General features: G+C 53.4%; 1 protein-coding gene across 1 annotated transcript; it reads left to right on the plus strand.

Annotated features, from left to right (window-relative positions):
* Positions 1-3,185: 3,185 nt before the first annotated feature.
* On the plus strand, positions 3,186-10,691 carry TUBB4A (tubulin beta 4A class IVa). The gene is made up of 4 exons (XM_007994997.3): positions 3,186-3,392; positions 3,926-4,034; positions 4,152-4,262; positions 8,773-10,691. The coding sequence occupies exons 1-4, from the start codon at positions 3,336-3,338 to the stop codon at positions 9,828-9,830; spliced, it is 1,335 nt and encodes a 444-aa protein (XP_007993188.1). The 5' UTR covers positions 3,186-3,335; the 3' UTR covers positions 9,831-10,691.
* Positions 10,692-15,569: the final 4,878 nt, after the last annotated feature.

Below are 15,569 nucleotides of genomic sequence, written 5' to 3' on the forward strand. Positions count from 1 at the left end.
GAGACAGAGGCAGGGGAATCACCTGAGGTCGGGAGTTCAAGACCAGCCTGACCAACATGGAGAAACCCTGTCTCCACTAAAAATACAAAATTAGCCAGGCGTGGTGATGCATGCCTGTAATCCCAACTACTCAGGAGGCTGAGGCAGGAGAATTGCTTGAACCCAGGAGGCGGAGTTTGCGGTGAGCAGAGATCGCACCACTCCACTCCAGCCTGGGCAACAAGAGCGAAACTCCGTCTCAAAAAAAAAAAAAAAAGGCCTTGCTAAAGAAATAAAAACATACATACACACACACTAACTGAGTTGGGGGAGAGAGAGTATGTAAGTCACAGAAGCTAAGGGATCACCCCATCAAACCCATATAAGGTCTAGCCCCCCTGGAATTTATTCTGGCATCTAGTGTGAGCAAAGGGGCTAACACAAATTTCCCCCGAAATCATTAACACAGGATTTCTCAGCCTCAACCCTGTTGACATTGGCCCCACATCATTCTCTGGGGTGGGGCCGTCCTGTGCACTGAAGGGCTTTCAGCAGCACCTCTGGCCTCCACCCACTAGATGCCAGTAGTGCACACAGTCTCACGCACACACCCGCCCCCATCTGGGTACAGCAACCAAAAACATCTTCAGATATTGCCAAGTGTGCCCTGGGAGGGCAACCTCACCGCCCCCCCCACCGCGTTCCCCCCCACACACGCACACACACACTGTTGAGAACCACTAGTCAAATTTAGTGGTTATTGGACAGGGCACAATGGTTCACACGTGTAACCCCAGCACTTTGGGAGGCTGAGGTGGGAGGATTGCTTGAGCTCAGGCGTTGGAGACCAGCCTGGGCAACACAGCAAGACACTATCTCTGCAAAAAAATACAAAAATTAGCCAGACATGGTGGTGCATGCCTGTAGTCCCAGCTACTTGGGAGGCTGAGGTGGGAGAACCACTTGAGCCCAGGAGTTCGAGGCTGCAGTGAGCCATGACCATGCCACTGCACTCCAACCTGGATGACAGGGCAAAACCCTGTCTCAGAAAAAAAAAAAAAAAAAATTTGCCAGGCGCAGTGGCTCACGCCTGTAATCCCGGCACTTTGGAAGGCCAAGGATCACGAGGTCAAGAGTTCGAGACCAGCCTGGCCAACGTGGTGAAACCCCATCTCTACTAAAAATACAAAAATTAGCTGGGCATGGTGGTGCGCGCCTGTAATCCCAGCTACTGGGGCAGCTGAGCCAGGAAAATGGCTTGAACCCAGGAGGCTGAGGCTGCAGTGAGCCGAGATGGCGCCACTGCACTCCAGCCTGGGTGACAGAACAAGACTCTGTCTCAAAAAAAAAAAAAAAAAAATTAGTGGCCATGGCAAATGTGACGTCCCAACCACATGGCCAGGATGGCTTACCCCACCCCCCACCAGCAATACACCACAGTCCTTGAGTGGGGAAGTCAAGGACGGGAGGTGAGGAGGAGACTTCCTGGGAGGGTGGGACTGGAGGCTGTCCAAGGAAGCAGCCCCAGGAGGCCTGACCTTCACAGGAGAGGCAGCACAGGAAGTCCAGTCCAGCCTCTGATAATAGTTAGACTCGTGAAAGATACAATTTATTGTTGAATCTGTGGAAGGGGAGACTAGCACCATGTTCTTAACTGGGTCTCGCATCATCAGACCCTGGAGGGTGGGCCTTCTTCACCACCCCAGCGTGCAAATGTGAAATTCAGACACAGAGAGGAGCACCAGGGCAAGGTCATATATATACCTAACGTTACAGGAAATGCAGAGGCAGGGCATATGGTGTATAATAGATTATAATACTGAACACTGGAATAAAATACAATTCCAGGCTCACGCCTAGAATCCCAGCACTTTGGGAGGCTGAGGTGGGAGGATCCCTTGAGCTCAGGAGTCGGAGACCAGCCTGGACAACATAGCGAGACCCCATCTCTACAAAAAATCTTGAAAATTAGCCAGGCGTGATAGCGTGCACCTGCAGTCCCAGCTATTTGGGAGGCTGAGGTGAGGGGATTGCTTGAGTCCAGGACATTGAGGCTGCAGTGAGCTCTAAGCATGCCACTGCACCACAGCCTAGGGGACAGAGCAAGATCCTGTCTCAAAAAAAAAAAAAAAATATATATATATATATATATAGGCCGGGCCCAGTGGCTCACGCCTGTAATCCCAGCACTTTGGGAGGCAGAGGTGGGCAGATGGCCTGAGGTCAGGAGTTTGAGATCAGTCTGACCAACACGGAGAAACCTTGCCTCTACTAAAAATACAAAAAAATTAGTAGGGCGTGGTGGCACACACCTGTAATCCCAGCTACTCGGGAGACTGAGGCAGGAGAATCACTTGAACCTGGGAGGCGGAGGTTGCAGTGAGCCGAGATCGCGCCATCGCACTCCAGCCTGGGCACCAAGAGTGAAACTCCGTCTCAAAGAAAAAAAACGGCAAAAGGATATGGATATAGACATAGATATAGATAGATATAGATATAGATATATTATAATACTGGAGAGGAGTGGGTTATTTTGGGAGAGCGAGGCAGCCCTGGCGACTCACTATCCCCTCCCAATAGGTAACCCAGCTGTCTTACTCCTCCACTCTCCTCCTTGGGCCAGGCTGGGGGTGACCCACCTGGGACGAGCTCAATGCCCAGTAGAGGTGTACCAGGGGAGCCCACCAGCATCTGCACCCAGTCATAGGAGGAAAATCGGGGTTTTACTATGCAGCTTCAGGACAAGCCCTCCGGGACCCAACCTGCAAACCGTATCTCCGCTCTGGAGCCCCCAGCCCAGCCCCACTGGGAGGGCTGGCGGTTAATGCAAGGATTCTGGCGAATGCGGTCTAAGTAGAATGAGAAGAGGGGCTGTGGACCGAGAAACTGAGGCAAGGCCTGGGACAGGAGGGTGGAGGCTAAGGGGGAGGGGCAGGACTTCTCAGATGCCTGTTTACCAGGCGCTCCCCTCCCTTCCTCCGCCCAATTTCTGCGGGTGGTCAAGCCTGGCTGGGGGCTGGGACGGTGGAGAAGGCACTGGTGGAGCCCTAAGGGGCCTCACCCACAAGGCAGGGGTCGGAGCACGTGGGGTCCCGGACGTCTCTGGGAGGCCGCTGGGGAGGGAGGTCCCTGCACCACCTCCCCCCACCCCAGCCCCCTCTATCATCCCGGGGCGGGACCAAGGGGCGGAGCGGGAGGGTGACCGGCCGTGACGCGTGCCCCGCCCGCTCATATAGCGGCTCCCGGGGGCGCAGGGACCGTGCTCCGCCGTCTCCGCCGCATCTTCCACCCGTGCCGCCGCCGCAGCTCCCCGCGCTCGCGCCACCGCCGCCGCGTCCACCCTCAGCGCCACCGCCATGCGGGAGATCGTGCACCTGCAGGCCGGCCAGTGCGGCAACCAGATCGGGGCCAAGGTGCGCGGGAGACGGGGCCCGGGGAGGAAGCAGCGACCCCGGGGAGCGGCGTGGGGTCGGTCTCCGGGGCAACCCCCAACCTGGGAGCCTTTGGAGAGGAATGAGGTCCCCAGGAGGCCAGCGCGTCCCAGGGGCCGTGGGGGAAGGGTCGCGGGGTGGGGGTGGCAGGGCCAGGCTGGGAACAAAGAGGCTGCGGGAGAGTGGGAGCCAGCCTTCTGTCCGCCTGTCACAGCTGGGCCCACAGCTGGGCCACTGTCCCCTCCTCACGCACAAAGAACCCCCATGCCTCCCCCGGGCTGCAGCCTGGGTGCGCTGGCACCAGCCGGCCCCGCTGGGTGCTGACTCGGCTGCACCCCGCCCCCACCGCTCCTTCTTGCTGCCTCATCCTCGCCCCGACACCATGCCTCTAGGTCCCCCGTTCACCTTGCTGGGGGAGAGGTGGCAGCTGGGGAGGTAGTTGGGGGCTGGCGGTACTCTTCCGCCTGGCCACCGGCTTCCCCTCTCTCAACTCTTCCGACCACCTCTCTCTCTAGTTTTGGGAGGTTATCAGTGACGAACATGGCATCGACCCCACAGGCACTTACCATGGGGACAGTGACCTGCAACTGGAGAGGATCAACGTGTACTACAACGAGGCCACAGGTAGGGCGAAGGAGGCCCCTTCCAGGTGGGGAGGGGCAGCTGGGAGGGAACAGGATGCTACCGGGCTCCTGTGGCTCCTGGCACGCACCAAACTGCCCTCCATCTGTTTCCCTGCAGGAGGGAATTATGTCCCCAGAGCGGTGCTGGTGGACCTGGAACCCGGCACCATGGACTCTGTCCGTTCCGGCCCCTTCGGTCAGATCTTTCGGCCGGACAACTTCGTGTTTGGTGAGTCCCCCAGCAGGGAGCAGAGGCTGGAAAACCTCCTTATTCTTGCTAACACCACTGAGTCAACAGCCACCACCGGAGCCCACAGACCAGAGAGGGGTTGGACAGGGCATCAGCCACCAGCCCTGCATCCAGGGCTGTGATGGGGGACGCTCCGGCCACTGTGAGAGCCCTGGGGAGGGTGGATACAGAGAGGGGTTCAGGGAAGGCTTCCTGGAGGAGGTGGCATTTTAATTCAACAGTCTGAACCGGAACCAGACTGCCTGGGTGCACATCCCAATTCTGCCACTTCATGCATTCAACAAATGGTGAGCACTTACTGCATACCAGGCCCTGTTCTAGCAGTTGGAGATACAGGGAAGAATCAAATAGACAGAGCTCCCTGTCTGCCCCAGTGCAGCTCACATTCTGGTGGAAGATGATAGGCCACGAAGGAGATAAATAAGTAAACCTCGGCCAGGGGTTGATTCAGATGGATAACTTAGGATGGGCTCCTCAGCATTTCTGGGCCTCAAAATCCTCTTTTTTTTTTTTTTTTTTTTTTTTTTCAGACAAGGTCTGTCTGTCCTGCTGTCACCCAGGCTAGAGTGCAGTGGCATGATCGCGGCTCACTGTCGCCTCCACCTCCAGGCACACGTGGTCCTCTTGCCTCAGTCTCCCAAGTAACTGGGACTACAGTGCACCACCACATCCAGCTAATTTTTTAGTCTTTGTAGAGAGGTGGGTCTCTGTGTTGCCCAGGCTAGTCTCAAACTCCTGGACTCAAACGATCCACCCAACTCAGCTGTGCTGGGATTACAAGCATGAGCCACTTCGCCCAGCCTCCTCGTCTTTAAAACAGGGATTTCACTGAGCATGGTGGTTCATTCATGCCTGTAAACCCAGGACTTTGGGACGCTAAGTCAGGAGGAGAGCTTGAGGCCAGGAGTTCGAGACCAGCCTGGGTACCATGGTGAGACCCTGTCTCTACAAAAAGAAAAAAATTTATTTAGTGAGGTGGTATGCACCTGCAGCCACAGCTACTCGTGAGGCTAAGGTAGGAGGAGCACTTGAGCCTGGGAGGTCGAGGCTGCCATGACCTATGATGGTGCCACTGCACTCCAGCCTGAACAATGGCATGAGACCCCACCTCTAAAAAAGATCAAATAAAACAGGGATTCTAGAATGCTAACTATTAGAATAGTGAGGCTTAGGGTGGGCACAGTGGCTCACACCTATAATCCCAGCACTTTGGGAGGCCGAGGTGAGTGGATCACCTGAGGTCGGGAGTTTGAGACCAGCCTGACCAACATGGAGAATCTCCGTCTCTCCTAAAAATAAAAAATTAGCCAGGCATGGTGGCGGATGCCTGTAATCCCAGCTACTCAGGAGGCTGAGGCAGGAGAATTGCTTGAACCCAGGAGGCGGAGGTTGTGGTGAGCCAAGATCACGACACTGCACTCCAGCCTGGGCAGGAGCGAAACTCCGTCTCCAAAAAAAAAAAAAAAAAAAAAAAGGTGAGGCGTAAAGCCATTAATATATGTAAAGAATTTAGAACAATGCCTGACACAGAGAAAGAGGTAAATAAGCATTTGTCATTGTTTTCATTACTATCTGCAGTCTAGAATGTGAGTAGGATTTGGACTAGCCAAAGGGCATTGAAGGGAGGAAAGATGTTTAAGACGGAGGGAACAGCATATGTGAAGATAGCGAGGCGTCCACACCCTGGGACAATCCTTCCGGGGAAGCTTTCCTGGCTCCATCTGGCTGCATGTCCCCACCCTGGCCTCAGGCCCTGGCTCCACCCGCCTCCAATACTCCCAGCATCTAAGATGTGCTAAACGCAGGACCTGTCCTATCTCTCTGAATCTTTTCCTCCCCTTCGCCTCTTGCTTCCATTTTACAGGGGAGAAAACAGGCACAGAGACTTTAGGTGACATGCAGAAAGTCACACCACAAGCCAGTGAGGCTGCCAGGAGCCAGAGGGTCTGACTACTAGGTCCACATTTTGTTTTGTTTTGTTTTTTGAGACAGAGTCTCCGTTGCCCAGGCTGGAGTGCAGTGATGCAACCTCCACCTTCCCGATTCAAGCGATTCTCCTGCCTCCCGAGTAGCTGGGACTACAGGCACGTGCCACCACACCTAGCTAATTTTTTGTATTTTTAACAGAGACGGGGTTTCACCATATTGGCCAGGCTAGTCTCGAACTCCTGACCTCAGATGATCCGCCTGCCTCTGCTTCCCAAAGTGCTGGGATTATAGGTGTGAGCAATTACACCCAGTCTGAATCCACACTTTTAATGCTCCTCCCACCCCCTGGCCACCCAGAGACTGTAGATTCTCTTGGCCCAACTGCAAACCCTCTGTGGTCCTCCTGAAATCACTCACACCCTTTGGCCAATCTCATTTCATCTTGATTTCACCCAGCCATTTCCCAAGGACCTATTATAGGCCACGGCCACAGAACAGCATCATTATGTTTTGAAATCTTCTAACAGAAGTCACTCGTCCAAGGTCACACAGTTTGTCTTGTCAGTCCCGAGAAGCTGGAGTCCAAACCACCAGGCTGGGGAGGAGGAGGGTGGGGGTGACCAGAGATGGCTTCTCTGAGGATGTGGCATTGAGCTGAGACCTGAAGGAGGTGAGGAAAAAGTAATGTGAATACCTGGTGGGAAAGCCGCCTAGGCAGCTGGAACAACTAGTGCAAAGGCCCCAGGGAAGGACCACACCTGGAAAGTTGGAGAAACAACGGTGGCTGAAGCAGAGTGAGGGAGGGGATGGGACAGGTCCGGCAGGGCCTTGTGGCCTGCAGGGAGGATTTAGGCTTTGACCCCAAGGCAGGTGGGAGCCCTGGAGGGCTGTAGGCAGAAGAGGGACAGGACTTAACTCAGGTGCTCTCAGGTGTCATCTTGTGGGTACTGTGGAAAGGACAGACTGGGGGATGAGGATAGGAGCCAGGGGACCAGGACAGAGGGAACTGAACTTATCCAGGAGGGCAATGCTGGAGCTGAACCAAGGTGGAAACAGACAAGGGGTGAAAGAAAACGTTAGCTGTTCACAGTAATACTGGCCAATATTTTTTCTTCATTCGAGATGGAGTCTCCCTCTGTCGCCCAGGCTGGAGTCAAATGGCGCTATCTCGGCTCACTGCAAGCTCCACCTTCCAGGTTCACACCATTCTCCTGCCTCAGCCTCCCGAGTAGCTGGGACTACAGGCGCCCACCACCACATCTGACTAATTTTTTTCTGTTGTTAGTAGAGACGCAGTTTCACGTGTTAGCCAGAATGGTCTCGATCTCCTGACCTCATGATCCGCCAGCCTCCAAAAGTGCTGGGATTACAGGCGTGAGCCACCACGCCCAGCCAATATTCTAATACTGATTCTTTTCCTCATGGAGCTTACATTCCACAGTGAGCTTACAGACAACATGATTAACAAGAAAACAGGCCAAGTATGGTGGCTCATGCCTGTAATCCCAGCACTTTGGGAGGCCGTGGCAGGTGGATTGCTCCAGCTCAGGAGTTCAAGACGAGCCTGGGCAACATGATGAAACCCCACCTCTACAAAAAAATAAAAATAAAAGAATTAGCCAGATCTGGTAGCATAAGCCTGTAGTCCCAGCTACTCAGAAGACTAAGATCACAGAAGCAGGAGATCACTTGAACCTAGGGGGTCAAGGCTGCCGTGAGCCATGATTGCACCACTGTACTCCAGCCTGGGCAACATACCAAAACCTTGCCTGGAAATGATAATAATAATGTTAATTATTAATCTTTTTATTGTTGTTTATTTATTTTAGAGACAGGGTCTTGCTCTGGCTCCCAGGCTGGAGTGCAGTGGTGTGATCATAGCTCACTGCAGCCTCCAACTGCTGGGCTCAAGCAGTCTCCCACCTCAGCCTCCCTAGTAACTGGTACTATAGGTGTGCCACCACCATGACTGGCTAATATATATATATATACATACATATACATATTTTTTTTAGAGACAGGGTCTCACTATGTTGCCCAGGCTGGTCTTGAACTGCTGAACTCAAGCAAAGCAATCCTCCCACCTCGGCCTCCCAAAGTGTTGGGATTATAGGCTTAAGCCACCGTGCCCAGTCTTGGTTGTTTTTTTTTGTTTGTTTGTTTGTTTTTGTTTTTGTTTTTTTTTGGTGGTGGGGGGCAGGAGGGTGTTGTGTGCGTGTGTGTGTGTTTTTGAGATGGAGTCTCACTCCGTCACCCAGGCTGGAGTGCAGTGGCTCGTCACCCAGGCTGGAGTGCAGTGGCTCTATCTCGCCTCACCACAGCCTCCTCTCAGGTTCAAGCGTTTCTCTTGCCTCAGCCTCCCGAGTAGCTGGGACTACAGGTGCCTACCACAACACCTGGCTAATTGTTATTATTTTTGATAGCTACTAGTATTCAACTACTAGAATACTAGTAATAGGAATACAACTACTAGTATTCCTCCAGGTAGTGGAGAGACAGGGTCGAGGGTGGGGGCTCCCCATAACTGCCTGCGCTTTGTCCCCTCCCCTTCCCTCTCCAGGCCAATCCGGAGCTGGCAACAACTGGGCAAAGGGGCACTACACGGAGGGCGCGGAGCTGGTGGACGCCGTCCTGGATGTAGTCCGGAAGGAGGCCGAGAGCTGTGACTGCCTTCAGGGCTTCCAGCTGACCCACTCGCTGGGAGGTGGCACGGGGTCTGGGATGGGCACGCTGCTCATTAGTAAGATCCGCGAGGAGTTCCCGGACCGCATCATGAACACCTTCAGCGTGGTGCCCTCGCCCAAAGTGTCGGACACGGTGGTGGAGCCCTACAACGCCACGCTGTCCGTGCACCAGCTGGTGGAGAATACGGATGAGACCTACTGCATCGACAACGAGGCGCTCTACGACATCTGCTTCCGCACCCTCAAGCTGACCACCCCCACCTACGGGGACCTCAACCACCTGGTGTCGGCCACCATGAGCGGGGTCACCACCTGCCTGCGCTTCCCAGGCCAGCTGAACGCCGACCTGCGCAAGCTGGCCGTCAACATGGTCCCCTTTCCTCGCCTGCACTTCTTCATGCCAGGCTTCGCGCCCCTGACCAGCCGGGGCAGCCAGCAGTACCGGGCCCTGACGGTGCCTGAGCTCACCCAGCAGATGTTCGACGCCAAGAACATGATGGCCGCGTGCGACCCGCGCCACGGCCGCTACCTGACCGTGGCCGCCGTGTTCCGGGGCCGCATGTCCATGAAGGAGGTGGACGAGCAGATGCTGAGCGTGCAGAGCAAGAACAGCAGCTACTTCGTGGAGTGGATCCCCAACAACGTGAAGACGGCCGTGTGCGACATCCCGCCCCGCGGCCTGAAGATGGCCGCGACCTTCATCGGCAACAGCACCGCCATCCAGGAGCTGTTCAAGCGCATCTCCGAGCAGTTCACGGCCATGTTCCGGCGCAAGGCCTTCCTGCACTGGTACACGGGCGAGGGCATGGACGAGATGGAGTTCACTGAGGCCGAGAGCAACATGAATGACCTGGTATCTGAGTACCAGCAGTACCAGGATGCCACTGCGGAGGAGGGCGAGTTCGAGGAGGAGGCGGAGGAGGAGGTGGCCTAGGCTGCTCCCATTGCTTCCCACCTTTCCCCTTGAGGCTTCTGACCTTTGACCCCCTAGACCCCCCACCTCTGACCCCTGGAGCCCCACTTTCCCTCCAAGCCTGACTCCCCCCAACCCTAAGACTTGGCCCTGACCCTAACAATACCTTTGGAGCTCGCTTTACTTCTGGCTAGTTCATCTCCAACCCTGGCTCCCCTTTGACCCTTGAGCCCTAATTTATCTTTGACCCTCTTGAGCTCTTCCAACCTTGACATTCCCAGGAGGAGCCCCGCTTCACCCTTCTGACTTTGGGAACGCGCCTTTAACTTTGCGGGTCCTCCTTCACCCCGACCTCTGCTTCACCTTTGACCCCTGCCCCCCATGAATCCCGTTTTACCTCTAGACCTAGAAGTTCTGGTTTATGTTTGACCCCTCCCTCTGAGCTGCACTTCACCTCTGACCTTGCCTCACCTTTAACCCCGTCACCTGAGCCCCACCTCCTACCTCTGACCTCAACTTCTCTTTGACCTCTGAATCCCCTCTGACCCCAACTTCTCTTTCACCCCCATGAGTCCCATTTTACCTCTACACCTGTAAGTCCTGGTTTGCACTGGACCCCTCCCTCCGAGCTGCAGTTCACCTTTGAACTTGCCTCACCTTTCACTCCCCACAGCCCCAGCTCCTACCTCTGACCCCAGCTTCTCCTGGCTCCCACAGGCCCCATATGCATCCTCCCTGCCTCACTCCCCTCAGCCCCTGCCGACCTTAGCTTATCTGGGAGAGAAACAAGGCCCGGTGCCTGTGAGGAAGAGAGGTTGCCCCTGCCCTCCCTTCCCACTTCCCTGCCTTGCCCTCAATAAATAAATTGATTGTTGTCCTGGATGTTTCTGCCAAATTCCTCTTTCCTCTCTTAGAGCAAATGCCGGCTTTCCTCTACAGGATGGAGGAGGGTACCAATGACATCTCATCTCTGGGTGGGGAGGGATCAGACAGGCCAGGCTAGGCCACCCACTAATGCTGAGGTGTTGACTAAGCCATTTGCCCTCTCTGAGCCTCAGTCTTCCCACCTGTAAAATGGGATCATGTATTTTCCCCCAGGATCCTCTCACAACTGTTACAGGAATAGGGTCCCGATCCAGATCCCAAGAGAGGGTTCTTGAATCTTACACAAGAAAGAATTTAGGGCAAGTCCATAAAGTAAAAGCACATTTATTAAGAAAGTAAAGGAGCCGGGCACAGTGGCTCACACCTGTAATCCAACACTTTGGGAGGCCGAAGCAGGCAGATCACCTGAGGACAGGAGAGACCAGCCTGATCAACATGGCAAAACCCCATCTCTACTAAAAATTTAAAAATTCGCCAGGCGTGGTGGTGGGCGCTTGTAGTCTCAGGTACTCCAGAGGCTGAGGCAGGAGAATCTCTTGAACCTGGGAGGCAGAGGGGTTGTAGTGAGCCAAGATCACGCCACTGCACTCCTGCCTGGCAACAGAGTGACACTCCGTCTCAAAAATAATAAAGGAGCCAGGTGCGGTGGCTCACGCCTGTAACCCCAACACTTTGGGAGGCCGAGGTGGGCGGATCACCTGAGGCCAGGAGAGACCAGCCTGACCAACATGGTGAAACTCCATCTCTACTAAAAATACAAAAATTAGCTGGGCGTGGTGGCGGGCACCTGTAGTTCCAGCTACTTGGGAGGCTGAAGCAGGAAAATCACTTGAACCTGGGGGGCAGAGGTTGCAGTGAGCCGAGAACACACCACTGCACTCCAGCCTGGGGGACAGAGCAAGACTCTCAAAAAAAAAAAAAAAAAGGAAAAAACAACGGCCACTCCATAAACAGAGCAGCCCCGAGAGCTGCTGGTTGCCCATTTTTATGGTTATTTCTTGATGATATGCTAAACGAGGGGTGGATTATTCATGTCTCCCTTTTTAGACCATAGAGGGCGTTGCCATGGCATCTGTAAACTGTCCTGGCACTGGTGGGAGTGCAGCAGTGAGGACAACCAGAGGTCACTCTCGCAGCCATCTTGGTTTTGGTGGGTTTTGGCCGACTTCTTTATTGCAACCTGTTTTATCAGCAAGGTCTTTATGACCTGTGTCTTATGCCAATCTCATGCTGTGACTTAGAATGCCTGAACAATCTGGGAATGCAACCCAGTAGGTCTCAGGTCTCAGCCTCATTTTACCAAACTCCTATTCAAGATGGAGTTGTTCTGGTTCACACGTCTCTGACACGCCCACCTCGGAATTGTTCCTGAGGATTTGAGGAGATCTCAGGGGCACAGATCGGGTGCTTGATGGCAGAGGTACTGCTGTTCTCTGTGCAGCACCTTGCAAATATGGAAGGCAGGAAGGGGAATCTCTAGGGAAGGGTGCCAGGAAGATGGCAGCCTCGGCTGGCACCCAAGTGGCAATCCTGCCAGAGTAACAACACAGCTCACCCACATGAAGTTCTTTCGTGTGCCTGACTCATGCCTCATTTCATGCAAGCCTCACACCAACCCTGGAAGGCCTGAGCTTCTATCCCTTCCAAGCCAAGGTTTAGAGAGAGAAAAGCATATCAGTTAGCTTTTGCTGTGTAACAAACAATCCCCCAAAACTTAATGGCTTAAGACAAAAACAGGTATTTATTTTGCTCTCATATCTGTAATTTGAGCAAGGATTGGTGAGGCAGTTCATTTAGGCTCCCCATTACATCAGCCAGAGCATCTTAGCTGGAGGTAGAGGGATCTATTTCCAAGGTGGCTCACAACTGACTGGCCAGGTAGTGCCAATTATCAGCTGGGGGCTCAGCAGGAGGAAGGAGAACAAAGGCCTTAGTGTCTCTCCATGTAGGTCTCTCCATAGTCTGCTTGAGCTTCCTCACAACATGGCCACTGGGTTCCCCCACAGCAAACATCCCAAGAGAGCAGGACAGAAGTAAATGCAAAAGAAGAATGGATTGCATCTTTATGACCTAGCTTCAGAAGTCATACAGTGTCACTTATTCAGGACTCACCATCAAGGGAAGTCACTAAGCCTTGTTCATATTCAAGGGGATGAGGTACAGACTCCAACTCTTTTCTTTTTGAGACAGGATCTCACTCTGTCACCCAGGCTAGAGTGCAGTGGTGTGATCATGGCTCACTGAAACCTCAAACTCCTAGGCTCAAGCGATCCTCCCCCCTCAGCCTCCAGAGTAACTAGGACTACAGGCATGTGCCACCGCATCTGGCTAACTTTTTTTATTGTTAGTAGAGATTAGAGATAGGGTCTTACTATGTCGCCCAGGCTAGTCTCCTGCCTCAGCCTCCCAAAGTGCTGGGATTACAGGCATGAGCCACCAAACCTGGTCCATACTCCAGCTGTTTTGTTTTGTTTTGTTAGAGTTTCACCCTTGTCGCCCAGGCTGGAGTACAATGGCGCAATCTTGGTTCACTGCAACCTCCGCCTCCTGGGCTCAAGCAATTATCTAGCCTCAGCCTCCTGAGTAGCTGGGATTACAGGCACCCGCCACCACACCCAGCTAATTTTTGTATTTTTAGTAGAGATGGGGTTTCACCATGTTGACCAGGCTGGTCTCAAACTCCTGACCTCAGGTGATCCACCCGCCTTGGCCTCCCAAAGTGCTGGGATTACAGGCATGTTCCACCATGCCCAGCCCACACTCCAGCTCTTGATGGTAGAGTGGCAAGATTCTAGAAGAGCGTGTAGGGAGAGCAATAGAGCCATGGCCATCTTTAGAAATTACAAATTTTTGGCCAGGTGTGGTGGCTCACTCCTGTAATCCCAAAATTTGGGGAGGCCAAGGCGGGCAGATTACTTAAGTCCAGGAGTTTGAGTCCAGCTTGGGCAACATGGCAAAACCCTATCTCTACAAAAAATACAAAATAATAATAATAACTGGCTATGGTGGTGCACACCTGTAGCCCTAGCTATTCAGCAGGCCAAGGTGGGAGAATCACCCAGGCCTAGGAGGTCAAGGCTGCAGTGAGCTGAGCTGTAATTGCACCACTGCACTACAGCCTGGGTGACAGAGTGAGACACTGTGGGAGAAAAGCGAAAGGAAGAGAAGGGAAAGGAAGGGAAGGGAAGGGGGCTGGGCGCAGTGGCTCACGCCTATAATCCCAACATTTTGGGAGGCTGAGGCGGGCAGATCACAAGTTCAGGAGTTCAAGACCAGCCTGGCCAACATGGTGAAACCCTATCTCTACTACAGGTACAAAAAATTAGCTGAGCATGGTGGCACACACCTGTAATCCCAGCTACTCGGGAGGCTGAAGCAGGAGAATCGCTTGAACCTGGGAGGTGGAGGTTGCAGTGAGCTGAGATTGCGCCATTGCACTCCAGCCTGGGTAACAGAGTGACACTCTGTCTTAAGAAAAAGAAAAGGGCCGGGCGCGGTGGCTCACGCCTGTAATCCCAGCACTTTGGGAGGCCGAGATGGGTGGATCACGAGGTCAGGAGATCGAGACCATCCTGACTAACACGGTGAAACCCCGTCTCTACTAAAAATACAAAAATTAGCCGGGCGCGGTGGCGGGCGTCTGTAGTCCCAGCCACACGGGAGGCTGAGGCAGGAGAATGGCGTGAACCCGGGAGGCGGAGCTTGCAGTGAGTGGAGATTGCGCCACCGCACTCCAGCCTGGGCGACAGAGCGAGACTCCGTCTCAAAAAAAAAAAAAAAAAAAAAAAAAAAAAAAAAAAAAAAAGAAAAAGAAAAGAAGAAAAGAAAGGAGGGAAGGAAAGAAAGAAGGAAGGAAATAAGAACGAAGGAAGGAAGGAAGGAAAGAAGGAAGGAAGGAAGGGAGGGAAGTAGGAAGGGAGGAAGGGAAGAAAGAAGGAAAAAAGGAAGGTAGGAATAAATTACAATTTGCCACACAAAGTCACTTGCCCATGGTCACATGGCTATTAAACAGCGAGCTGGAATTCGAACCCTACTAGTTGAACTCTAGAACCCTGACACGGGCAGCCGGGGTTCCACGTGGGGACCATTCTAGATATATTAAGCAGAAAATAACTTAATACAAGAATTGATGGTGCTTGCAAAATCACTGGAAGACACTGAGAGAGTGGGCCGTAGGCTTCTCAAATTTTTCTGTGCAAAAGAATCGGTAGAACAACTTGCTAAAGCACAGCTTCTTCAGTCCCACCCCCTCAGTTTCAGATTCAGTAAGTAGGTCCGGGGTGGGGCCCAAAACTCCGCATTTTTAACAAGCTCTCAGGAGATGCTAAAGATGTGTGAATAAGACCATAGATTGAGCAGCCCTGGAGTAGGTAGGACCCTTGTGACACCATGGAAATGGGTCACCAAGGAGCAGCTCCCTTGTATAGGGAGAAAGGTGGAGAACAAAGAGGCAGTTACCAGAACTATGACCTCGAAACGGGTCCAACAAAGCACACAAATTCATGAAAATAAAATGTATAGGTCCACAATCCTGCTTCTCAGCAAGACATATGCACACGCCCACACTGCCTCGCTTCCACTTTCTAAATCTCTCATGAGCATTTCTCATTGGTAGAACCAATTCTGCATCCAAAAACGGAGCTGCAAAGGCATCTGGGAAATGTAGGGTTTGGAGGAGTTTTTTGCAGCCTCTGCATTAGGAAGACAAGCCAGGGGCACGGGTAGGTGAGCGGGGACACGTGGAAAGCCAAGCAGTAATGTCCACCACTCTGTGCTAGACCACCAGACCCAGGCTGGAGCCCCAGTCTTCTTGCTAGGCCCTGCAGCCAGGAGTAAGGAGAGGCATGAGGCAAGCAGCATGGACATCAGCCCACA

This window comes from Chlorocebus sabaeus, chromosome 6, assembly GCF_047675955.1.
Source record: "Chlorocebus sabaeus isolate Y175 chromosome 6, mChlSab1.0.hap1, whole genome shotgun sequence".
Classification (NCBI taxonomy): Eukaryota; Metazoa; Chordata; class Mammalia; order Primates; family Cercopithecidae; genus Chlorocebus; species Chlorocebus sabaeus.

Bases quoted from the DNA above. Each gene is read 5' to 3' on its own strand.
- TUBB4A (XM_007994997.3), top strand. From the start codon at position 3,336: ATGCGGGAGATCGTGCACCTGCAGGCCGGCCAGTGCGGCAACCAGATC. The intron at 3,393-3,925 runs GTGCGCGGGAGA...CTCTCTCTCTAG, and splicing joins GCAACCAGATCGGGGCCAAG to TTTTGGGAGGTTATCAGTGA. The intron at 4,263-8,772 runs GTGAGTCCCCCA...TTCCCTCTCCAG, and splicing joins GCCGGACAACTTCGTGTTTG to GCCAATCCGGAGCTGGCAAC.